The sequence below is a fragment of the Dermacentor variabilis genome, chromosome 1 (genome assembly GCF_050947875.1).
Source record: "Dermacentor variabilis isolate Ectoservices chromosome 1, ASM5094787v1, whole genome shotgun sequence".
NCBI lineage: Eukaryota > Metazoa > Arthropoda > Arachnida > Ixodida > Ixodidae > Dermacentor > Dermacentor variabilis.
Window position 1 is genome coordinate 227,761,191 of NC_134568.1, and position 26,330 is coordinate 227,787,520.

The 26,330-nt window shown below is 40.9% G+C and overlaps 1 protein-coding gene across 5 annotated transcripts in view; it reads right to left on the reverse strand.

Moving 5' to 3' along the window:
- Positions 1–1,755: 1,755 nt before the first annotated feature.
- Positions 1,756–26,330, reverse strand: part of LOC142558135 (acyl-CoA-binding domain-containing protein 6-like) — a 41,722-nt gene continuing 17,147 nt past the window's right edge. For 3 of the 5 annotated variants that reach the window (XM_075670296.1, XM_075670312.1, XM_075670304.1), the window contains 6 exons: positions 17,407–17,463; positions 15,658–15,774; positions 10,708–10,797; positions 6,433–6,513; positions 5,956–5,986; positions 1,756–2,587 (listed from right to left, as the gene is read on the reverse strand). In XM_075670296.1, coding sequence (XP_075526411.1) covers positions 2,448–2,587; positions 5,956–5,986; positions 6,433–6,513; positions 10,708–10,797; positions 15,658–15,774; positions 17,407–17,463 — 516 coding nt within the window. In that variant the 3' untranslated portion in view covers positions 1,756–2,447. The remainder of the gene's footprint in view (positions 2,588–5,955; positions 5,987–6,432; positions 6,514–10,707; positions 10,798–15,657; positions 15,775–17,406; positions 17,464–26,330) is intronic. The other 2 variants (XM_075670318.1, XM_075670325.1) reach the window with 1 other exon arrangement.

Below are 26,330 nucleotides of genomic sequence, written 5' to 3' on the forward strand. Positions count from 1 at the left end.
CACCTTGTTGGTTTGATTGATGTATTGCAAGTATGACAGAAGCATTCTAAACTATTCATGTATAGGGCTGCTTGTTATCGAATTTTATAATATTCAGTGTTCCTGGGGAGGGTATAAAATTTGGGCACTGTCTTTTTGGCTGGTGATTGTGGGGATATCTGAAAACAATTTGCCAATGGCCATTTAAAGCCATCTTAAAGAAACATTTACTAATGTACATATTATCATCTGAATCCCTTCCATTTCTGTTATTGCAAGAGTTGCCATTTCAAAGGCAAAACAACTTTATGGCTGTGTTTGCATATATGTGATATTGTGTCCCCCCTCCCCAAAGAAAGAAAGGATGCCTGTAAAACATCAGGGCAGTACTTTCAGAGGGAGCTCAGATTCTACAAGTACTGCTGTGACTCACAATGAAGTGGTACATCCACAAATGCAGTTAAATTTGGAGTAAGCTGAAAATTTTTTGTGGGAAAGGACTTTGTCATTTTGTTTCATTTTTATAGCTTGTTCTTTATTTTGTCGTAAACATTGCATCATGCTACTTTTTTAACCTGTGCATATTTTTTTTAGAAAACGTCTGCAAAGTGACCTTTGCTGCTGTCGTAGCAAGGCTCAGTAGTTGAAGTAGCCGTGCCCAAAGTGCCTTCACCAGTTATCATTATAACTGTCAGTAGTCTGCTGCAGCATAATGCTGACAAGGCAATTAAAGTGTGGTAGCCACAATGCACTGCTCTGAAGCATTGTGGGCACCTGAGAGTGACCAGAGCACAACACTCATCAAGATGCTGGTTTAGAGATTTGAGCAGTTGGTGTAAGTCTTGTTGTGTTGTCAGTGACTACATTATGGTAAATGTTACTTTTTGTGAATAGGGCTTGACCCAAAAAATGCAAAGCTACCTGAGGAAAATTGGGAAATACATGGTTTTGCCAAAAAACAAAGGGCCCTATTTATAAACTCAAAACTGCTTCTACTGTACTCAAGATTCTGGAAATCCTAACAATCATTTGCAGAGATGGATGGTGGAAGTGAGAGGGCTTGAATGCTATTCACGTAGCTTTGTTGTTTTCTAAAACAGCATGTTTAGTTTTTCTAACAAAGTGCTAACTTTGGCCAATTGGTACATACTTGGAAAAGAAACAGCACTTTTGAACTGAGAAGACAAACGAGCACTTTTGTGTGTGTGTGTGTGTGTGCTTAAAGAACCTCGGATGGTCAAAATTAACCTGCAGGCCCCCAGTATGATTTATCTCATAGCTCAGTGTTGCTTTGGGACATTGTTTTTTATGCCTTGGTTTGGGGTCACCATTTTCCAGTCTGCTGTATGTGTGGCATTTCTAATGCATTAGATGGAACTGAAGACATCTGTGGTTGGTAGACGGCAAGAAGGAGGTGTCGCCGGACTCCGATCGCAACTAGCTGCTCAGGTACAGCTGTGTGCGAGTCTGTGTGTCTTTGTATGTTCCATAAAGTTGTTTTAACACGTTACGTATAGACTCAAGATTCTTTATTTGATGTGCAGGTAGAATCTGCACCAAGTTTTTTTTAATATACATTTGGGCAGTAATATAACTGTGTGTTACAACTGGGGGTGCGGTAAAATCACTCAAATATGGTACTTGGTCATTATTGTGCCGTTTCTGATGCTGTCATGGCTGCTTGAAACAATAAAAGCCAGCCTATAACGTGTGGCTGGATTATAAGTATGCCAAAGGCTACCTTTGGGCACATACAGAAGTGACAGGCAGAGGCACTCCAGTAAAAAGCTCCTCTTTATTTCGTTGTGACATGAAAACTTGTGGTAACCAGCCAACAACAAAATTTCGCGGAGCACAGTAAAAAAATAATGTGCACCTGAAATGACTTTATCCTAAAACAACAGATATTACCTCAAAATGAGAACTGTTGGCATGATTGCAGTTCTTGGCAAAAGTCGAATTCTGTCTTGGTCTGCTTGAGCTGAACTCTAACCATGAATTTGCTGAGGATGTTTATATGGTGGTACTAAAGTGTCAAAAATACTTAAGCAGAGCTATTGCTTTTTGTAATATGATACTTGCTGTTAGTGAAAGCATTCACTCAGAAGCAGTGCTGTGTGCACATGACACTATTCTCTGATGTTGCTGTTATGTAAAGGCAGCTGTGTAGAGCACAATATGCTCTACATTCATGGCCTTCTGCTTTGAGTATTGAGCTGTGATGTCATCACTGGGTATTGGTAGCAAAGAATGTGCCTAATATAGGAGCCTCTCGGTACATGTAAGGAAGCCAAATAACTTTATGCACATTACTGTGGTACACCCTGAAATCAATTTGCAGCAACACTGCTTATTACCTACAAGATAACATATGATGGCATATGTTTGAAACTTGGGGGGGTGGGGGGTGGGGAGAGTACTATGTAGGTACATCACAACGTGTTGGAGGCCTCTGTTCTGGAGAGGAGTCAGGAAGGCGAGAGGAGAGTCTCTAGTTCTGGGGAGAGTGCCACTTGAGCAGGAGTCTGGCCATCCACGTCTTTGGTGTCTCTTTGGGCACCTCGTTTGAGCAGCAGTTCAGCCACTTGCAAGTGCCCACACGATGATGCTGCAAAAGCATCCCCTTTGCATGAAACATGCTCACAAAGTGTTCATAAAGAGCTGAAGACATCTTTTCCACTATAAACATATTAGAAACATATTGCCCAAACCAGTCACCCACGTAGTTTGGTACTTTTGTGGCATGGCAAAAAAAAAAAAAAAAGAGATATGCTTGGACATTATGATTGTCACCTTTCTGAATAGATGTTACTTAGCAAAGCAATGTTTTTGTTCTGGTATCATTACAGGGAAACAGCGCAATAAAAAATGAGACAAGGAAGATGGACAGGTCAGGCGCCGACTGCCAACAAAGCATTTATTTTTGAAAGCAAAAATATGTACGCATTCAAGGAGAGAGAGAGAGAGAGAGGGTGGGGTGGGGGTTGAAACGCGCATGTGTCCTACCCTATCTAGAACAGTGAAATAGCTCAGCTGCAGAGATGGTTAATCTCCTTGTCTCTTAATGCAACTGAAGGTGAACTAACACAGGGGCAGGCCCCTGTGGAATGCTTGACAGACGCCTCGTAGATTTCCCGAGGGTGGCTATCGCGGCAGCTGCGGGCAATATGTGCCTGGTGGAAGTCGGGGCTGCATCCGCACTGGGCACAATGGATCCCCAAATTGCCCAACGCGTTATGTTCGTAGGACATATGTTGTGGAACAAAGATTTAAACTACTGCATATTATGTTGCTCGGAATATAACCTCACACAAACTTGACCCCTTAACCGTTTCAGACAAACCCTGCTTCTCCAACCCGATGCATCCCCAATGTGTTTAGGATGAATGCAACTCTTCCTTGTGGTATTTGTCCACCCCTTTAGCTTTATTTAGATTGGACAAGAGGTGCTTATTTGCCACTTAATTGGTGTTTTGGTTGGCAGATGGCAGTACATGGTCAGTGATTTCTTTTTTCTGCTACCACTGAAGGGAGTTCCTCGTGCGGAAGTCTGCATTTTCAAGATGCATCCAGCGAAGGCAATGCATGTATCACTGGCCAGTCTTCCAGAGGATAGAAAAAGTCATTTCTTTGTTGTTGTCTTTTTCCAACAATGATGCTTCAGACACCGAATACAAAAGATCAGCAGCTCCTCGGGCGAAGAAAGGCTAACAGGACAGCTCAGAGCACGACATCGCAAGTGCACAACAGTGAACTAAAATTGACGTGAACAGCGTTCTGTTGGAGCCTCCACGGTTTCCTTTTTTGGCTGTAATCTGTAGGAAGTTTACTGTAAGCCCACCTGCTGAATTGTTGAATATATTGAATGTTTATAGACGAGCTGGTTTTGATGATAGCCGATGAAACGAATCGGAATGCCAATCTGCCTAATGCCTTGCTTTGAGTTGTGCTACACACTGCCAAAGCTCCCTCTGTAAAATAACACACTGTTAGCATGTGCAGCTGATGTGAGAAAAAATAAAAGATCACTATATATTTGTTCCACAAGTTTTGTTGATTACTAGCAGGTAGCTGGCGCTCTTATTATATGGCATACATTAAACTTCAGTCATTTACTTTCATTTGTTCTATGAGTCGGCTATCTTTTTCCTATTTCAACAACCTGCTTTTTATATTATATATATTCACAATCAGCAATAAAAAAATTAGCATTCAGGGTAAAAAATTTACTCATATAACAAAATGGCTAAGGGGTTATAACTTGAGCAGAAAAATTATACAATAGATATGTAGCTAGAAATGTAATGCTTTATCTAAAAAATAAAATTTTGTGCATTACTAAGCAGCAGTAAGCACTGCATCTTAAAGTTGAGGGAATGCACAAAAGAAATTTGGCAGAGACACTGAAGACTGCTTACGTGTAGGAATGTGAAAGCATTATACCGTTTGCAGACCTCGAAGCGTCATGAACGCGATCATTACATGAATGAGCTCATTAACGTGCTCATGAATGCATGCACTAGGCACATCTTTAGTCAGCCAGAACTGTGGAGCTGCTGTGGGGAAGGGGAAGCATACTTGTCTCGCACCCCGGAGGCCCGGGTTCGATTCTCACTCAGACTGAAATGTACCAAATTTTCTTTTCAAAGCCATTAATTTACTTTAAGGAACCTCCCTGAGAAATTTGACATCAATCCGAGCATTTTTTGACGTGTTCTTACTCTTTGCGCCATTGGCCATTTTTGGTGCCATCTTTCAGTCACGCCAATGCCAATGCATTTTTGCATAATGGAGCATAAATTGTGTCTCACATTAAAAATTAATAATCCAAGTTTTGTGTATGGTTTCATGGCGGAAGCCTACAATGCAACCTGACAACCTGTTAGTGTTTTCAGCAGTCTAGCCTTGTAGCATTTTCAATTTTTTAATCTTTTACGTTGCAACCAGTGATGTCCTTGCAATGGGCCTTTTTATACATGCTTACAGCAAATAAGTTCTTTAGCAGCTTTCTTTTTCTCAATTTAAATAATTTTTTTCGTCAACTACTACACATATTTGGAAAGCTTATTTGTAACCAGGCTCTAAAGTTTTAAGCTGCTATTGATGCAGTGTTTTTAATGACAATTAGGGATCTTGTGTTTATTGTTTGTCCCTGATAGTTAGCTGTCTTTCTTATACTCGTCAAAATAGGCGTGGTACCACTTAACATGCCTATGTGCATCTGTATTGACTATTCAATATTCAACACTTACATTCATATTCGATTTGTATTAGAAAAATTTGATATTCATGCACCTCTACTAATGAGGTGCTTCCACCATTAAGAGCAGAAGGCCCTGCACACATTGTTGCCATTCACAGTTTCCTTCAAGAACATCCAAGTACAGGAGAGTAGCAACAGCTCAGCACTGCAGTGCAGGTAGGCATGAAGGGTGTTGCTCTTCTGTATCTTTCATTACAATAATTTACAGACAAATGAGAGTTTAAGAAATTAAAGCTTCAACTTTACAACTAACTCAGCCACAAAAACAGATATTTAAATTCTCTAAGCTGCATTTTTTATACTAATTAAAGTGGACAAAATCAATACTATTGACATAATGTCTATATACACGTCCACATTTTGTGACGAGCAGTTCTGTACAGCTCACAAAAATAGAGTAAGAATTTTGTGTAAAATATAAATTAACGTGTTCATTTTGTCTGCTTTCAACATTACTAGTTACTGTTTACAGGAATGCGATACCTGTTTCTGGTGCACTAGGGTAGCTGTGAAATAAAAAAATCATCAGTAATTCTTTTAAATGCAACAAATTTCACACAAATTCGTTCAGCAGTTGCCTAGTAAGAGCAGTTCTATGTCTTGCATGTATGTATTTGTGAATGGGAAATCGGCATCATTGTGCATAATAAATAACTAGATACCTTTCTAGAAAAACTTGTACATGTGGCATAAATACTTTAGGTCCTACTTACCATAATGCAAGGGTGTTTGGCCTTCTTCATCCTGAAAATGAATGATAGTTGGAAACGATGAAGCACTAAAATCTTATGCAATAGTGAATTGCTACACTTCGTATGCTTCCAAGATACCACACAAACCCAGCATGAAGAAAACTGACTGAAAGAGTGAGTTATTTTAAAGGACACTATAGTGAATTTCAATTCTGAATGTATGTTGTAGACCATGTCATACAGGGCACTAATGCACCAATTTGCCAGTGTCCAGAGCTCCGTTTACATAATGCAGAAAAAGAAGATACAGCGAAATCCCGATAACTTTAAACCTTTTCACCACTCGGATTGACGGATAATTCAAACTGCTCTGTTGGTCTCGACAAAATCTTATGTATTTGAATAGAGAAAAACTCCCGTGCATTTGAGCTCCAAAAATCGCGCAATGGTTATTTCAAATGAAATTCCTTGCTAGCATGGGCCGCTTTACAGACAAACCTGAGGCAAAGGTGAATCAAGATGCGTCACTGGCTGCCGTAATGTCGCACGTCGTAAAAATGATGTGATGGGAAGCCGGAACTGGAGCAAGCAGAGCACCCCCCCCATCACATTACTCCACTCACCTACGCCTACACCCACCTCTTAGTGCACTCTCGATCAATTCATCTCCAACATTGGGTACATGAGAGGACAAACTGCATGCGAGGCGCGATCTCATCGCACTTGGACTTTACACGAAACCTAGGCTTTTTCTGGCACATGTCGTTGCACTCTGATGGAGGAAAAAGAAGACCTTTTCAATGCAAGCCCAGTGACTGTTTTGGTTTTGTGCATTGTAGCGTGCAATTGATAAGGCACTATGTTTAAAGGGGCTTTCCTTAGTACAAACTCTGATTTATTCGAATAAATTTTCAATCACCCTTGGAGTTTGAATTAACAACATTCTACTGCATTGCTAGCGACTTTACTGGAGCTTGTGTGAACTGCTGCGAGCAACAAGTCAACACGTATCTGGTTGGTTGGTTGATACTTACCCATCATGTTTACTGCATTAAAATTCATTGCTAACATGTTCTTATATTAAGAGAAAATGAGCTTATGCCATATTTGTGTCTTTGAGGCTGAAAAATAGTTTATATATATGCATTTTAGCATGCACTTCATAATGGGGCAAAAGCTACGAGGGCTATATTTTTTTTCAAGGTCCGATCGGTCGCAAAATGAAAACCACAGTGAAAATCAACTGTCTTATTAGGAACACTTAGACACACTTTCCAGCTACTTCTCTACATAGTCACTACTCCGAATGCATGGTACCAACTTTCCTATACCCTCGTCATAGAAGGCAGTCGGCTGTGCTTTCAGCCAATTCTGTATGCTGGTCTGCAGCTCATTGTCTGAGTCAAACTCCTGTCCTCCTAGCCAGCCTTTCATGTGAGCAAAGAGATGGTAATCAGAGGGAGCCGAGTCTGGATGGGTGATCAAATACTTCCCATCGAAAACGCTGCAGGAGCTTCTTTGTTAGAGCTGCACTGTGTGGCCGTGCATTGTCATGAAGAAAGACAATGCCTGATTGATGACAACACTCTTCTTCGCTTTTTCTGAATGGCCTTTCAAAGACGTTCAAGAGTCACGCTGTACGAGGCTGCAGTGATGGTTGTGCCACACTCCATGAATTCCACCAAGAGAACACCATTGCTGTCCCAGAACACAGTAGCCATACACTTTCTGCTGGAGAAGGTTCGCTTGAACTTCTTTGCTTTCAGGGAATCAGAATGCATCCACTGTTTGGATTGCTCTTTTGTTTCTTCAGTTTTGAAACGGACCCATGTCTCGTTCCCTGTGACGATTTTCTTCAAAAAATCTTCTCCTTCATCATGATAGTGCTGGAGAAACGTTAAGGCTGCACCCATTCGCTGTGTTTTGTGATGGTCGGTCAGCAGCTTGGGAACCCATCTCGCACAGGGTTTGAGGTACTGGAACCTCTCACTCACGATGGTATAGAGAGCTGACTGTGAAATTTCGGGAAACGAATCGCACTCAACACAGAAATTATGAACAGACGATTTTCTCAAGTTGTCTGATCCACTCGCCGAACAAGATCATCGGTTGACACTCGCTTCCTTCCCTGCCCCCCTGCATCATGAACGTCTGTGCACCCTGCTTCAAAGTTCCTGCACCACTGCCGCACTTTGCCATCACTCACGAACATTGTACCGTACACATTACCCATTTGTCAATAAATTTAAGCCGCATTGCACCCCTCAGCATGCAGAAATCGAATGACAGCATGCACTTCACACGTAGTGGGAGACTCTATTGTTTGAGGCATGTTTACATGCTCACTGTGTGCTAGAATTGACAATTGTGACTTCACGCAATCGATGGGCATACTAGAGACACTGCGCAACACATGTACGCACAGCGTCATTGGATTTTCACTGTGGCTTCCATTTCGCGACCGATCGGACCTTGAAAAAAAGAAAGAAAGAAAAAAAACCCTTGCATTATACATCCACTATGTTCCTTCATCTTCTGCACACAATGCATCTTCTTACCCTTTTATTTAGATAGTATGCCATCTTTCTCTTCTGGCCCATAACATTCATCCCTCCCCATAAGGTCAACTGTCCCAGCCAGCTAATGAGGCAAAGAATTGTCTTGCCTTTCAGAGTTACAGCTGTGCTTCAGCAGCTGCGCAAAGCTTGACTATGCCAAACCACAGGGTTTCCATCAGGAAGCTACAGGCCTGTGTGAATGTTTATCGCCATTCTTGTTTACTTAACTTCTTAGGGAAGCCGCTGAGTGCAAAAACAGCAGAGTCTGTGTAAGTAAGCTGTCACTAGGCTTACTCAGCATCTTAATGTCAATGATGTTTAAGATACCTACAGAAGGGCATGTCATTAGTTAGTGCAAGTCAATGGGTCTCTTGCAATCCCATCTTCATTACAGAATATTTCAATAATTGTTCACTAAAGAATGGGTTATCTGCGTTATATTTCTCACGGTAAAAAATGTATTTTTCTAGTAATAAAGTAAATATAATATTCTAGCCGGTTAAAATGATACTTGAATATGCTCGGTGTACCACAAGCAGAACATGAAGCGGTCGTTTATTCACTGTTTTTAGAGGTGATACCCTCAAATTGAACCGTGAATCATCAGGTAGAAGGTCAATTGATGTGCATGCTGCGAAAAATACACCTTCATTTTTGTAGATGATGTGTCGTCATTTCTGCTAGCTGGTAGTGGTCACAACAAAGCTTGAGTCATGTTATATTATCCCACTTGTTGCCATGGTCCTCGGGCTTCTCCTGTTCTCTCATTCTTCACTGTGCTTTGCAGTTGTGTATTTGGTGCATACCTTCCAGAGAACATAGCACTACCACAGTCTTGATTTGAGCTTTATGCCGACAGAGCTGTTTCAGGGAGGAGCATAGCCACCTGTTTCTGACATGAACATGGTCCCTTGCTATGGATCCCTTATTCTTGGCAGGCGCACATACTTCACTACCCGCAGGTTGATGCTTTTTCTGACATGGACTTGCATGTGCACCAATGTCTGCATTGTGGATGAGTAATTATATAACTTCTATAGCACTTTAATAATCACCAGCACTTAACTCATGATTGGCTTACATTATTACATCATTAGGAGTGAAGGAAGTACAAACAGACTTTTTCAACTCACACTTTTTGATAAATGTGCTTAGCGTGGACAGCCCATGAAACAGGGGCGGGAAACCTGAATTCAATATTTCAGAAGCAAATAAATCAACTATAAGATCCCCTGTAGTGTCCTTTAACTACATTTACTTGAGAATTTCATTTGACTAAGTTTTAAGGCACTTAAGAAATATTCCCTTTCACCACAGTTTTCTTTTATATTGCAAAACAATGCCATAATAACAAAGTTACAATTATGAAGCAATAAAAATTGTGATTTGTCCGCTCATCTATGCTCTACACTCATCACCTGGCCTAGCTGCCTACACCTTGCAGGTCCTCAAAGAATTAAAATACATGGTGGAGCCATAAGTTCCCCATAACACTATTTACTTCATCCTAAATATTTGCTATCCAGTGACTCTACACTCCCATTCACAATATTCCGTGTTTCATTTCTGCCAACATCACCAGCTATTGTGGAGTTTTACAGTGAGTAGCTTCTGCTTGAACATAGTATTCTAGAATTATTGAACATAGTATTATTGAACCAACATATAAGCTGCAATCACTCCAGTTTCCTTTTGTTATATGTCATGGTTAGAGGTATTAGCACTGGCTCACCACACACTCTACAGTCATGGGGAAGTCTGTGCAAGCTTTTAGAGAAAGTGGTACACAGTTTAATGTTTCTATAACAGTCACATCCAACATGAAAATACCTTTTTTTTCTATCCAATAATCTTTAGTATAATCATATATTCATTACATGCTGATATTGGCGAGAAACATTTTAGATTTACTCCTTTACAGCTGTGTTCATTATATGTCAAGGTATGACTGTATTTATTTTGTATGAACATGTAATTTGTACTGACCTGTAATTAACCAGTACACATGACTATATACTTGGACTTGTGGTGTGGCATAAGTGATGACTACACTGTGAAAATGTAGGACAACAAAAATCACTGAACAGGCTGCAGTCTGTGTTGAGTTCCAGTTGTTATGTGTTAATTGCACTGCAACTGTTCAACTAATTCAGTTTGTGTAAGTAGCTAAATCACCTGAAAAACACAAGAAAGAAAAGAAGGAGCAGCAACTTGCCTTGGCTTCAGGATCAGCACCTCTGTCCAAAAGCAACTCAACTATCTCCAGATGGCCACGGTCACATGCCCAGTGTAGCATGCACATACCCTGCAAATGCACCTTAAATTCCATTAAACGTTGTTTACAAATTCACCAACCCCAGTTGCCTACTACATAATGTACTACATAGTCAAACCCACTTATAACAATATTCAAGTGCCCAAGAAAATCCCATTGTTATAACCAAGTTGCATGAAAAAAAGCAGAATTGACAAACATACAAACATTTTAATTAGACAGAAAGAAGTACAGCCGAAGCCACTTACTACAAACCACTGGCTACGATGTTCCCATGCCATATTACTAGCTATAACAATTAAATCTGGCTACTGGGTGCCTATACTGAAAAGAAAAGGAACGCAAAATCCAGGAAAACAAAAGAAGAAGAAGGAAAAAAAACACGAGCTGACGCACTCATCCGAGCGCCATACACCCTGCATGGTAGGCTTCCATGACATCTCCCGACCTACGCCGACCTCACATGCCCTCTCTCCCATCTTTCTTCCACCCCTTCAATACACAAGTTGACTGCACTGACGTCGGAGGGGTGGAAGGGAGACGGGAGTGAGGCTGGCAATGTGTACACACAGTACTACACACAAAATTTTGAAAGTTCAGCTCCTAAAAAAGCCATGTCAAAAGAGCTATAGTTGCTATGCAAGCTACAATTCTACATCAGTGTTAGTTCATTTCCTGCATGGACAAAAAGATTTACAGCAGCGGGAGCTGACAAAAATGTATTAACCAAAACAGTTTTGCAAAGAGTGCATAAAAAAAAAAAGTAGCACAATGAGAAATAAAGAGACCACACAACTTTGTGACCACACTGCTTCAGTAAAAGCATTAAGTATTAGAGAAACAATGTCATTCCACAGAACATTACAACTTCAGATAGCCTGTACAAAGAGTATCTCAAGCAAGTAAACCATAAAAAATGATGCATATTCCATGCACTGTAGGAATCTATGTAAGTAAAGCTATCTGTGCTGTTTGCATTCATTGACAATATCTGGCGGTGATGATGATGGCCGGCGACAGTGATGATGCGATGTTAAATGTTACCTTACGTGCACTACTTGTGTTTGTCTACGTAGCACACAGAACACACAGTGAGATGTGTTTGCTCGAGGCGTCGTCGTGCACTATTGTTCGTAGGCTGCGAGAAAGTTAGCACTGTCATTTCCTTACACGGATGCATCGCACTGTGGCTGAAGTTTTGATTTGCTAGACAGCTGCTTGTGTTGTCTTGACGCTGCGGTACTTTAGTGTAGCTTTGGGTCTGCACACCCTGCATCTGTTGTCCACATGTACAAACTGGTACGGTGCTTATTTTTCAGAAATAGCAGGAACGTGCTGTATCATACCTTGAATTAAAATTTTTACAGTTCGTCCGTAACTGTTGCCATGTCTAGTAGCAGCATTTCTTTTATTGAAGAGCCCCTATCATTTGATGGCCCCTTTCCCTTCTTCCATGATCATACCATGCATGCAAGCTGCCACAAGCAAAGAGTGGCTATTATTCACCTGTTTCGTCAGGGTGTTGGCTTTACGCATTCTCTGTCTCCTATTCCTACCATACATATCTTCCCTCTGGGCTGTTGCACGTGAGTACATAACTAAGCCCTACAGCTTCTGCAATGCTTCTCCGAGGGACTAACATGTTATTATGGCCATCTAGAGGGCATTGTGTCGATCGCCAGGGAGTTCCGGAGGGCGTTGTAACAATGACCAGAGAGCTCCAGAGGGCACTGTGGTGATTCCCATGAAGTTCTTGCTGGAGAGGGCTCACAGACGCCTCTCCCATGTCGCTACCATGTGCATTATGCACATTCTCAACCAGCCCCCAACACGGCGTGCAAGACAGCAACAGCAACATCAGAAGCAGCAGCAGCAGCAGCAGTGGAAAAGTTGAGGGAAGAGGCAAAGAAAGTTTAAAAAAACCTCTTGCAAACTTTTCAGCTACAGTCTCTTTGTTCGAAACATATATAAGCGGCCTTAAAGGGCCCCTTACCAGGTTCGGCCATTTTAAACAGACAAGCACAATACTTCACGCGCTTACAATCATGTCTGAAAAGTATTACAGTGCTGCAGGCCACTGAACACAACTGAGATTTCAAACCGAACGCCGGGCATCCTCCCCCTCAAGGCGTTGCTCCCAGCCAGAGAGTTGAGGTAAGACGCCCAAGTGCCGTGTCATAAAATGCAGCCTTAGCGACGTCGCTCACCATGGCATGTTACTGCACTAAATCGTCCAATGTGGAATGTGCAACGCCACCACCAGAAATGCACTGAGCAGCAACAAAAGGAAGAAAGAAGAAAAAAAGGAGGTGGGCCTCATCATGTGAACCCGACGCAGTCCCTCAGCTCCAGTATGGAAGAAGGCGGGGAAGGAATGTCGCTTGGAACACTACTTGAGGCAGAGAGAGAGTCTCTGTTGGCTGTAACATTCACCTCCTAGCAGCATGGTAACAGGGAATTCAATTTCTTCCATCTCCTCCAATAATAAACCAATTTGGAAATTTATTTAGGTAACGTGATCCCTAGAATGCTTTTAAGAACTGCCACTCTATAACTAAAAATTGCAATTGGGCCTGGTGAGGGGCCCTTTACGGAGTCCTGATGCGGTCCCATTACTCCATGAAAAATATGAAAAACATTCAACATTAATAAACTAGTGTGTACAACCCTGTAGCACAAGCCATCCTTGCTTCTGTGTTACACAGCCTTATACACTTTATAGAAAAAAAAAAACGAACCTGAGAAACATAATTAAGCAATAACAAAAAAGTAATATATTTCCTGTTACCTATTCTGAACGTATACTGCACAAACATAAATGAAATAAAATCAGCTAGTTTAGCGTTTGATATGCTGGCTATTGTTATTGCCCTTAATTTCACTGACAGTTGTTTCAAGGGGGATTTCATTGATAGTTGCTGAATTTTTCTTCGGAAAGCATCAGCTGCAGAGAAGTGGTTCTTGTGGGGAAGGAGAAAAGGCTAGCGCTATTTTCTGAAACCCATGCGGGAGCACGGCTCAGCGCCAGCAGGGTGGAGGGGATGGGGTTAAAAGAGAGAGAGGGTAGGAGGGAGAAAGGTAGAGGGTCGTAGAGATGGAAGCGAAGTAGTGGCCGATCAGGAAGCCCGAGGTGGTGGGATGTTGCAGCACTCAAAAAGCAATATATAAGCATGGGATAGGGAAGCTGCAATACCATCTTAAAAAAAGATTATTTCATGCAAAAGTTGCCACTCTGCACTACAAATACATACACCTTTTCAAAAGGATCTTGATGGTTAGTGTCATGTTCTACTTTTAGGCTGCACTATGGCAGGCAGCTACTGGTAGAACTGAAATAAGTTGAATGAAGCCTGAAGTCTCTGGATGTGGCTGCCACAGAAGAAAAAGCAGGTGTCTCTGCACTGCCAAACAGGCTACTAAAAATAAATTTAAACTGCAGTTTTAAAGCCTTGGTGTGTTTTACATTCCAGTAAGGCTTAATTTCTCAGTAGTACTTACACCAGTTAGTCAAAGCTTCTATGTTCACCAGCCAACTCCAGGAAAAGAAAAGCCCAAACAAGTACAAGCATAGCCAATAAGAATGAAACATAACAATTCAAGTACACGGGCTTTATCATATTCTGCACTTTTGTTAAATGTACTATTAGTATAAATTCAAATGTTAGCAACTCTAAAACTACTCCAATGCACTGTTTCATTTCCAGAGTCACCTGCATTTGTAATGGCGACTTAGTTGTGACTCCCAAGCCATACACTCCATGCTTATAAACTGGCTATGGAGCAATTACAGATTGCACATCCATGTAATTATGTGTGACAGGCATTTGTTCCTGTTTGCATTTCAATTTCTGCTGGTGGTACCTGCACCATAGTTGAAGAAAAATATGCAAGTAGCATATGCCACACTGATTAAGCATAAATCATCCACGCATGCCATAACAGAGTGCAGAATTAATTTATTTAAGGAGGAACATGGGTTTCAGGAAAAACACTTTTGTTATCGACTCTAGACACCTGCACTTTTTAGCAAATATTCAATCTTGTGTGCTGATTGCAAATATGTGGTTGGCTTTTTAAAGTCAATTCTATGAAAAGTGTTTAAACATTTTTGTTATAAATTTGGCAGGCAAGTTGCAAAAAATGTACTTTAACAAGAGAGCTAAAATGAAGCAGGTATGTTTATTAATATCCAAAAAGTGCAACTTAGTATTTTAATGTTTGTACCCATATTTTAGATGAAATTATGACATTCTAAAGTTACAACATTGCAGGTATGAAATTTTGTTGATAATTTCTACAAGATTTCAAAACGTTGCCATGTACTAATACACTATATCATAGAGTTCTGCACTCTAAGACATTCAGGCAATAAAAATTAGGAGAATTGAATGAGTAGCAGAGACAAAAATTTGCAATTTGTCAAAATATTTTTTTTTTCAGAAGAATACAATGAACTAATAAGAGTGAAAAAATATACATTTGAAGCAACAAAGCCAGGTAGCTTTCTTCTGAAGCAGCACTGAAGGGTCATTTTGGACAGGAAAGCAAGCAGGAAAGATCCTCTTTCAAAAGAGACCATGATGGCGATGCTCTGATAAGTGGTTTTGGAATGGCAAAGGGTAACAGAGCATTTCAAAGTATAAGCATGGCGTTTCTTTCCCTCAACGACATGTTGTTTTGAGTTAGTTTATTGCCAGCCGGTGCACCATGATATGTACATAAAAAAATAACAGAAATGAAAAATACATATTTTAAATATTTCTTTTGTTTCCAAGACTAATGTCCCCCTTAAGGCAGCACACTTACAGTATTCTGCTTCATTCATTGCCAACTGCACATAGATAGTGCCCACAACATCTGCAAAATGCATATTTTTACATCATCTCTCACCTGCGCATCACGTTCATGTACTGATGTGCTGTTGTTTAGGCACTCTGTAAGCCTCTCAAGGCAGCCTTCCTTTGTCCAGTCAAATGCATCCTTATTCTCAGGGGCTACACCAGGTTCCTACACAAAGTGCAAAAAAAAAAAAGTAAAACTGCCAAGATATACCCTCTGTCAGAAAAGTTCCACAACGGATTTTTTATTTCTTTTTCTATGGTATCCAAACTCAAAAACTGGGTGTTACTGAGGTAATTTGTATGTGCTCAGAGTAGACATAGCCTTGAAAGGGTTCTCATGCAAACTCACTAGGCCACAGATTTGTGTTTAGTAACCCACTGTTTGGCTTGTTAGCATATATAGTTGGACTTTACATGAGTGACATGATTGACACAAATTCTGACCAGAGAGTTAATGTTACTTCTGCGTTGGGATTCAGTGCAAGACGATCCTAGAGTCTGTCACCCATCAGTGTCACGTAACCCTATATATGTGGAATGTGTAGGCAGTTACTGCATAAAAATTGCCGTGTTACTGTGTGCATAATACCAGAAGATCTGAAATTGAACAGAAATGTGCGTCACATGATCTTACACAATGATTTAGGGAAAATGAAAACTGTATGCAGAAAGTGTCCCTTGCACACTAACAGACAAACAGAGAGAAACCAGATGGACAATTGCTACTGAACATTTGGAAAGGGCCACAAGTGACCCCACATTTGTGTTAAGCATCACTGTTGGAGATGAAACTTGGTGCAACCAGTATGACGCTCAAGCAAAGCGACAAAGCACCTAATGGTGAAGTTACAGTTCACCTCCCTCTAAAAAAAAGTAAAGCAACAAGCATCCAAAACAAAGACAATGTTGATTTCATTTATTGATGCTGGGGACTTGGCACACCATCCAATACCTGTCTTGAGGATAAACAATAAACCAGGACTTCTGCATTAGTGTTCTGCACTTAGCAAATAGCTTTGGTATAGCCACAACAGATTTATCATTTTTATTCCATCATAAGACATCCAGAGAAATAAAGCATGGCCAACCAGTTAATTTGTCATATTCAATAATCAATTGTAACGTGAGTGGCAGTTACCTCAAACCATATTTATTTTATCATTGGTTCTCTTTTATTTACATAATTATTCTTGGCACAAAGTTAAAACACAAATCTTTTGTTATGAGCAATTGTACTTAATAACTTATGATGTGTTTATTCATTATGAAGCTGTAATGCAGCTTCACAATGAATAAAGTAATGTTCCATATTTCTATGAAAATTGAGAGAAAGAGAGGCTTTACAGGAGATGAAATGCAACCTGCTACTTAACTGATGAACAAGATGAACTAGTACTATGGATGCACGCAATTTTGCACTACTATCTACTTCGCTACATACTGTTCTATATTTTATATAATTATGTTGTGGTAAAATAAAGTTTTCTGTGGCATATACCTCATCAATTAATGTCTGACTCAATGCACGGAGGCTGCTCCTGACCCATGCATACAGATGCCACAATTTCCACGTAATTGGCGACAGTAGCAGATGTGACCCCACTGCTAAAACATACCAATGAACACACATGATTTTACAGCCTAAGTACCTGTCATGTAGAAGGCAGCACACTGGTAAAATACAGGGCTATAAGATATTATGCATGAGCAGGCTTAGCTTTTCTCAAGAAAACAAACGTAATTGAAAGTGTTCTGGTGCAGTAAAAAGCAAAATTGGTAGAAATGTGCCCACTCTTACCCAGCAGGGCCGGCTCACCACAGCTCCCAGCATTGATTTTGAGCTACTCTTTGTTTCCTGCATGCAAAAAAGAAGCACTCTTGTACAGCTGATAAACGTGCACTAGCAAAAACGCTCCCAATTGTGCAAAAGGATGCAACCAGGTAAAACACTAAACATATTATTCAATGTAATTAATACATATTACATATTCATGATTGAATGCATACATATCCTTGACTGCATTCTGACATATAGCTCATGAGCACTGATCAAGATAGGGAAACCTTGGGTTAAGGATAACACAAAAAAAGAGAAAAAATAGAAAACAAGGAGAGAGAGAGAGAGAGAGAGAGAGAGAGAGAGAGAGAGAGAGAGAGAGAGAGAGAGAGAGAGAGAGAGAGAGAGAGAGAGAGAGAGAATGCCCCATCCACACCTTAGCTCAAAGCTAGGCTTTAGAATACCCAGTATGCTTCTGTTACTATGAACAAATTAAGAAAGCTCATCACAGGTAGTGGAGTAACACAGCAGAATAACATGGCCAGGCAAACACAACCTGGGGCGCGATCGGAGATCTTTGTTCGATACGCGTTCTGTTGAGTTGCTGCAACGTCACAAATTGGCAGTATGCAAAATTTGTGAGAACGGGGTGGAGAGAGCAGCCAACTGGCAAGCGGTGAACTCTCCAGAAGTTTACTTCCCTAGTTTGTCGTCTGCTTGCAGTCAGTATACTACAAAACGAAATGTTCCTTGTCTTCCAATGAATGAAATCTTTATCTAAAAAATGTATTTTTTCCTTCTCAAGCTTAAACACATTTTCAAATAGTAGTACGTGTGACTACTACAATTTATAACTATTCGTGTCTCTGCGTTGTCCCTAGGTGGTGTTGCGCAGAGCGAGAAAAAAGAAAAAGAAAAGAAAGACGGGAACAGTGGCGCACTTTTCAAGAGGGAGCAATTACATTCCAGTGGCTCGCTGGCACCCGATGATCGGATTGATTTCGTTGTACAACCAAAGCACTATTTATTTCGAGAAACGAAAGCGACGTCAGAATTTGCTTTCTGCCATTTCTTCAAACGCGTTTTGCACCTCCACCCGCTTTCCTTCCTCCTCGAGCAATGCCAGCGCAACAACCAAAGTTCCCAACGCAAGCACTATTTTCTCAAATTAAACTATCGATTGGATACAAACGTGCCATTCCGCAGCTGCAACCGCCAATTGGATCCAATCCAATCCACCGGACGCGCCGTGCGAAGCCGGTCTCGTAACGAGCGCATGATCGCTCCAAACTTTCCAACTCCCGTCGGGTTCCGCGCCTAGCAGACAACATGCTTGATTGCATGATGATTGACAGGAGCGTGTCGTCACTTTGACGTCACCAAAAATGTGGCCGCGCCCTGCGGCTGGCGACGTCAGTGCAGAGTAGGCCACTCGCGTGCGCCGGTAACCGAAGGAACTGAAGGAACACGCCGAACAACGATATTCGATCGCACCCCTGGTAATATGGCTGCAACACTCAGATGATGAATGAGTTAGCATTCACTAATTAATTCTTTACTAATGTTAGAGATTATGTTATAATGCACAGTTGACAGCAACAATCTTCTGAATAAACCTATTTTGTGAAATTCTCTCAGGCTTCAGGATACTCCTTGTCAAGGTTGTGATTCAACTCACATACACTCTCAAAAGCATAAAATCTGCAACAATGTGCATCCTGAATTCAAATGACATGTGGGTGAGTCACACTTATCCCCCTCTTTGTTTATATATGTGTGTGTGTGTGTGCGTGTGTGTGTGTGTGTGTGAGAGAGAGAGAGAGAGAGAGAGAGAGAGAGAGAGAGAGAGAGAGAGAGAGAGAGAGAGAGAAATTGGTTTTTCAATGTTACCAGCTTTACCTGTCGCTGTGCTACATCATTCTTAGGCATCAGCATACTGCCTCCCTGTGTCAGCCCGACTTTCCAAGGCATCTAACAAGACCTGTTTGCAATGTCTTAATGTGTACTTTGGAAATTTGCAGGGCCCATGGAGGTAGTTTCAAGAAAAACCCGCCGTGGTTGCTTAGTGGCTTTGGCCTTCCGTTGCCAAACACAAGGTCACAAGATCAAATCCCGGTCACAGCAGCCACATTTCGATAGGGGCTAAATGCTGCAAAAACACCCATGTACCGTGCATTTGGTGCATGCTAAAGAACACCAGGTGGTCAAAATTTCCAGAGCCCTCACTACAGTGTGCCTCATGATCAGATTGTGGTTTTGGCACGTAAAACCCCTGAATTTAATTTTTAAATTTTAGTTGCAAGAAAGGAGAATTTTTAATGACGGCACATATAAATAAAAGAGAAAAAATTTTACTTTTTATTTATGTTTAAAACAAAACGAGAATAAGCACAATAAATTAAAAGAACAAAAAATATTTTGCTGAAACTTGTTCAGCAATAGGAAGGAAACACCAGACAGAAAAGTGGAAGTGGGCTTCACCCCAGACATCTGTGGTTTCATTTGGAATTTGCACAGACAGCTCTGGTCATATGTGAACCATGGGCGTACATTTCATTTGCTTAACATCACGTGTGTGACACCATTGCAGCTTGACATCTTGCATCGATCTGCCTCCTCTGGCCATACTTTCAAGACAAAGCGAGTCATGTGCCAAACTTCTTCGTTTTCCTGTGTTCCTGCTTTGAACTAACAAACAACGCTTGCTGCCTGTGATTCAGTGTTGGCCAAAGACATTTAGCTAAAAACTTCGTACTCAATATAGAAATTTAGCAAGAAAAAAACATTTATTGGGTATGTTGCCTGCGACAACACTTGCCAATAAAGGGTTAAACAATCCACTTCCACCATGCAGATTTTCACAGTATTCGCTAGGTCAATACTCTACTTTATTTAGCCTCCTGCTTGCTATTTGGATTGGATGAATGGATGGGCAAGCAGACGGGTAAAATGGGGAAGTTTGTTTGCTTGTGCATCGACACGTACAAAGACCAAAGGAATGAAAAATGTTAGGGGTAACGTTAAGAGACAAGAAGAGAGCGGTGTGGATCAGTGAGCAAACGGGGGTAGCCGATATTCTAGTTGACATGTATTTATTTATTTATTTATTTATTTATTTATTTAGTACACCTTCATCGCCTGTACAGCATATTATTGTAGGGGGGTTAAAATACAGGTGGTCATAATGGAAAAATGTTCAACATCAAAAGAATACATCAGTAAATGCAACATCGGCTAAGTACAGAAATGCGCAACAGCGGAAGACAAACTAACAAACAGTACAATAATTTCTAGAGCAACAAAAATGGAACAGCAGTGCACACAGTAGTGTATGTTCAGAAATGAATAAAATAACATTAGAAGAATATGGCTCCAAATAGCATTTTCAATACTAGATGCTGCCATTACTTTATTAGGCAGTCAGTTTAGAAAGAAATGAATATTTAAACACATTGGTACGGTACTGGTAAGCTCTAATTTTGTTAGCGTGGTCTGTCCTAGATCAAACGTAATGCAGCTCCTTAATGAACAGTGTTTTGTCAACACGAGTTTTAGTTTTGTATATATTGTTAAGGAATTTCAATCTTAGGATTTTCCTGCGTGGAGAGAGAGTTTTCCAAACCAACCCTTCCCGTATTCCGGATCCTCTGACAGCATCATCATCATCATCATCATCATCGTCGTTATAATTTCCTATTATGAAGTGTGCTGCTTGCTTCTGTACACACTCTATTTTGTCTATGAAGTTTTTAGTGTACAGATCCCAGGTTATGCACGCATACTCTAGAAGAGGCCTAATGCTACTCAAATACAAGGTTGGTTTCAGTGATGACAGAGAATTCTTAAAATTTCATTGGAAAAAGTGACTAAGACGGTAAGCTTTTGCGGTAATTGAGTTAACATGATTAGACCAGTCAAGCGTTTCAGAAAGCATAACTTTGAGGTATTTGACATGCTCAGTGGTACTAAGTGCAATATTATTTATGTTAAAGGAACCGGGGAATTTTTTCTTTTTCTTTGTAAACTGCACATGGTAACATTTAGCGGTATTCAGTCATCTGCCACTGGCTGCTCCAGATAGACACTTTTTCAAGGTCATTCTGCAAGACGAGACATTTGGGCATGGCATTTCACTGGACGATACATGACAAAGTCATCGGCATACAGTCTAATGCTTAATTTAAGGCCTACTACTACATCATTAATATAAACAAGAAATAAAAGTGGCCCAAGTACAGAGCCTTGGGGCACTCCCGATAGCACTTGCATTGGAGCCGATGTCACCCCATTAAGAACAACCTGGTGTTTGCGCAGGTGTAAATAATCCTTTATCCAGCCGAGAATATGTTCAGGAATGCCTAGGAATGATAATTTTAAGAAAAGCAGATTTTGCGTGACAACATCAAATGTTTTCCGCAAATCTAGGAACAGTGCATCTATTTGTTCACCGTGGTCCAAGCTAATTACAATGTCATGCATAAATTCGGTTGTGTTACGCATGAAAGACCAGAGTGAAACCCATGCTCAGCCGAGATAAAAAATTTGTTTGCTTGAAAATGCTTCATCAGATTAGAACACAGGACATGTTCGAGCGTCTTAGAGCAAACGGAAGTTAAAGATACTGGCCTGTAATTGCCTACGTGTGTATGATCCCCCTCTTTAAATATTGGGGTCACATTGGCTGTCTTCCAATCTTCGCGCAGCTTTTGAATTTCTAGTGGCTTGTTGAATAATATTACTAAAAAAGGTGCTACCTGTCTTGAGCAGTGTTTCAAGATATGATTAGAAATTCCATTGGATCCATGAGCTGAATGCGGGTTCAGATTACACAACAATGCTGCCACTCCTTCCTCATTTACAGCAATGTTTTCCATTTCCGGTAATTGTGTCAATGTGTCAGAAATTGCAATGCTACAAGGCTTTGTAGAAACTGAATGAAAATACTTGTTGAAAACCTCTGCTTTTCTTTTGTCATCTTTCATTAGGTAGCCATCATTTGCGATGGCCGGGATGCCAATGTTATCCTTCTTATTGCTCTGAATATACTACCAGACCTCTTCTGGATTCATTTTGAGTTTATCTGCTAAGGCTCATAGATATGAGTTCTTCACAACCTTCAATTTGTTTTTAAGTTTTGTGCTCATCTCTCTTAGCTTTGTGTACAAGCTAGGGTTTTTTTGTCTTGCAATATATTTTGTAAGTTTGAGATTTTTTCTGAATTGATGAATGTAAAGTCTTATTAATCCAAAGTTTATCTTTGCAGTGCTTAGCCGAAACCACTTTAAGCGGAACAAAATTTGAGGTCAATGAAAGCAGTTTATGCCTGAATATGACCCACAGGCTGTCGATGCTAATAAATGAACTATAATGCACAAATATAGGTAGGAAATCATTTAACCCATTAGAGATAGCCTCATAATCACCCCTTTTATAAAAAGGTACTTTTCTCCGCCGCATTTTGGCAAATCCTATTTTTCTGCAATGAATATTGCCTGCAACTACTTCATGATCACTAATCCCTGGTACTGGTGCAATGAAGTTTATGATATCTCTCTGGTTACTAAAAACCAAGTCTAACATATTTCCATCTGCACATCCAAAACTAGTAGAAAAATCAACAAACTGGAAGAGCCCATAGGTCATTATTAGCTCGCAAAATGCAGACTGAAGCAATGACCTATTATTCTGCACAGGACATAGATCACTTCATTCAACATCTGGCCCGTTAAAATCACCACTAAGAATGACCGTTTCAGACGATTGGGCTGAGAGTGACCTTGAAAGGCTGATAATGGTTCGACAGTGTTCAAATTGGGTGGTCTGTAGAAAGAACCTACATTGAGCACGGTTCCATCTGAAAAACATAGCCTGCACCATACAGATTCTGACAAACCATCAGCTGGAAGTAATGGTGCGCTTTCAATTGTGTCACAAACTAGAATAAACATTCCCCCCACCTCCATGCACATTTCGGTCCTTTCTATATGCAACATAGTCTGATGGAAAAACCTCAGAATCTGCAATGTCAGAGTACGGTGGCGATAACAATGTCAGGCTCTGATATCAACAGAAGGCATGCAAAATCAGCAGTTTCATTCTGTAGGCTTTGGCAGTTTACCACAATAAAAGAAAGTTGTTCGGGTCTATTTCTAGTAAATTGGGAAGAAGGCTGTGTTATTTGCTATTGGGTACATTCTCGAACACAACCATTACATCCATCAAAAATATATGTTTGTCCAGCCATCACCAGCTTGTTATACCTAAGTGTGTACTTCATTTTTTGTTCCAAAGCATATGCATGCAGAGAATTTCTTGCCTGACGAACATGTTCAGAATAATCTTCGCTTATCGAAAGGATGGTTCCCTTAAGCTTAGAGGCAGTGGTCAAGATTCTTTGCTTATCCTTGAAAGCAGTGAACTTCACAATTACAGGCCTTAGTTTGTCAACTGCGTGTCAGCCAATCCTGCGTGCCCTCTCTGTAGAAGAGGGATTAATTTCTATTTCGAGTTTTTCCCCATAAAGCGAAATCACCTTGGACTCAGACTCATCCCATGTTTCTTTTGCAGTGTCATCCAAACCAAAGAAAAGTAAATTATTTCTGCGCTACCGGTTTCCAATATTGTCTTATTTTGCCAATACATTGTGCACGGTATCAGCCAGTTTGGTGTTTTGTACCCGAAAACTTTCCCTTACATTGCCTTCGATCAGAGCTTCAACCTTTGTTGCGATCTGTTCAATTCGCTTGTGCACTATTTTCTGCTGCGACCACAAAATGAAAATCGAGGGAGGGAGGTGCGTGAAAAAAATTCCCTGTATTCCCACATAGTGGCAGCACATGACAGAAAAGAAAAAGTTAGGAAATTGGCACGCTTTTTAAACGTACAGACGGCGCCGTAAATATACAGCATTGACCATTTTTCGACTTGTTCGTGGCACCGTATATTTACGTCATTGACCCTTAAAGGGTTAAATAGCCCGCCATCACGTAACGAGCCTTGCTGATATACAGTTGTGAAGCCGCTCTTAGTCCAATGTGCAGTGGTCATGTCAAGATATGGCCATGCAGCCACATCACTCACTGCTGCTGGGCACCTGCCATCATCCGTGTTTCCATCCCACAGCAACGATGCCAGGAAAGCTGCGCACGCCATCCCGTCATCTTCTCACAATGGTTGCAGTTCAACCGATGTATCCAATGTTGCCCCTTTGACGTTCCAAGCGATGTGTATTGCATTGTCCACACTGACTCTCTCGAATTACCATGAAAGAAAGAAATGGAGCTGGGCAGGCTATGTAATGCGTAGGGTTGATAACCAGTGGACTATTAGAATCACAGAATGGGTGCCAAGGGAAGGGAAATACAGTCGAGGATGAAAGAAAACAAGGTGGGGTGATAAAATGAGGAAATTTGTAGGGGCAAGATGGAATTGGCCAGTGCAAGATAGGAGTATTTGGAGCTTGCAGGGAGAGGCCTTCATCCTGCAGTGGACTTAAAAAACAGGCTGATGGTGATGATGATGTGTGCGTGTGTGTGTGTGTAAGAAAAATATCAAAAATTGCTCAAAAAATTACTTTTTGATATTAAGGGTACTGTTAAATGAAATGACACCATGACAAAAGTTTCATATCTCTTCAGTTAACCATATTAACCTTTGAGGGTCAATTCTCTTTGCCAAATGCAACCCACCAGAGTCAATTTTTTTATTGCACATTTACAATCTTCAGTGACCTATTTAGAAAAAAAAAGTACAGCAATATTTTTAGAGAGACCATAAAATGACAACAAAATATTTTGCGTAGGTATACATGCCCTATTTATGAATGCAGGTGGGCTTGCCTAAAGACGTACAATAACAATAAAAAAAGCATGTGCACTGGAATAAATGTTTCCAGACAAGTAAAAATGTGCGCAACATACTACTGTTCTTATCAAAAATGTTCATGCTCTTTGGCTGCCTAATACTTCTAAAACGTGTGCTAATCTTCGAAGCATGGCTCCACACGGAGGGCTATAATGCACTCACTGCACATGCACCTTGTGTCCTTGCGACGTTTTTGTCGTCAAGTGCCACTGGCACAGACATGGCATCTTCCCCGAGTTCTGCTGGTCTGGGCTGTGGTGGGAGGTAATTTCCGAACAACATGTTGTGCTGTCACTCTTAGCGTATTGTCTCCAGTGGGCCTTCCCCGCCTGCTCCTTTTTGTATGATGCCCTTCGATAAGTTGGCTTACAAGTAGTCGTTTGAAGTCTGCGTACTTTGTAGTGGAACCGGTGTTTTCGTGGAAGAGAACGAATGCATTGAGCATCGACACGTTCAGCAGGTGAAAAATCAATTTCTTATTACAATTCATTGTTTTTCTTATGCTTTCGGAAAAGCTCAGTTGCCTGCCGACCTTGTTCACTAGTCCCATTTTTGCATTATACTCTTATATCACGCATGTCGGCTTCTTCTTTTCACCTGTCCTCCAATTCACCTTCCCTGTTCAACGAGTTCCGCTCTGTGCATTGTTGACAACATATGTATGTCTTGTCTATCAAATCACTTCAGGGCTAGCATGGTGTTCATGTGGAAACGTTCCACTTTGCCTTGTCTCAGGTTCTACGCAAACTTCAGAAGTCCCCTCCTATTAGTATGCACTGCTCCACAGGCATTAGTCTGCCTGCTGTGGAGATAGTCGAATAGCATTGGGCTGGTATATCAGTTGTCCACAAACAGGAAATGCCCCTTGCCGAGAGTCTTCTAACAGCTGCACAACAGAGCCTGTACACCCCAACTCTTTCAGGAAGGTCACCTATAGTAGCTCTGGTGTACCGCAAGATGTAGCCAATGCCAACGTCATGCAGCACAAACATCTTGACACCAAATTAATGCCTCTTAGAAAGTATATAATGTTGGAAAGAAAGCCGTCCTTGCCAAGGCATCAGTGATTCATCTATGCAGAG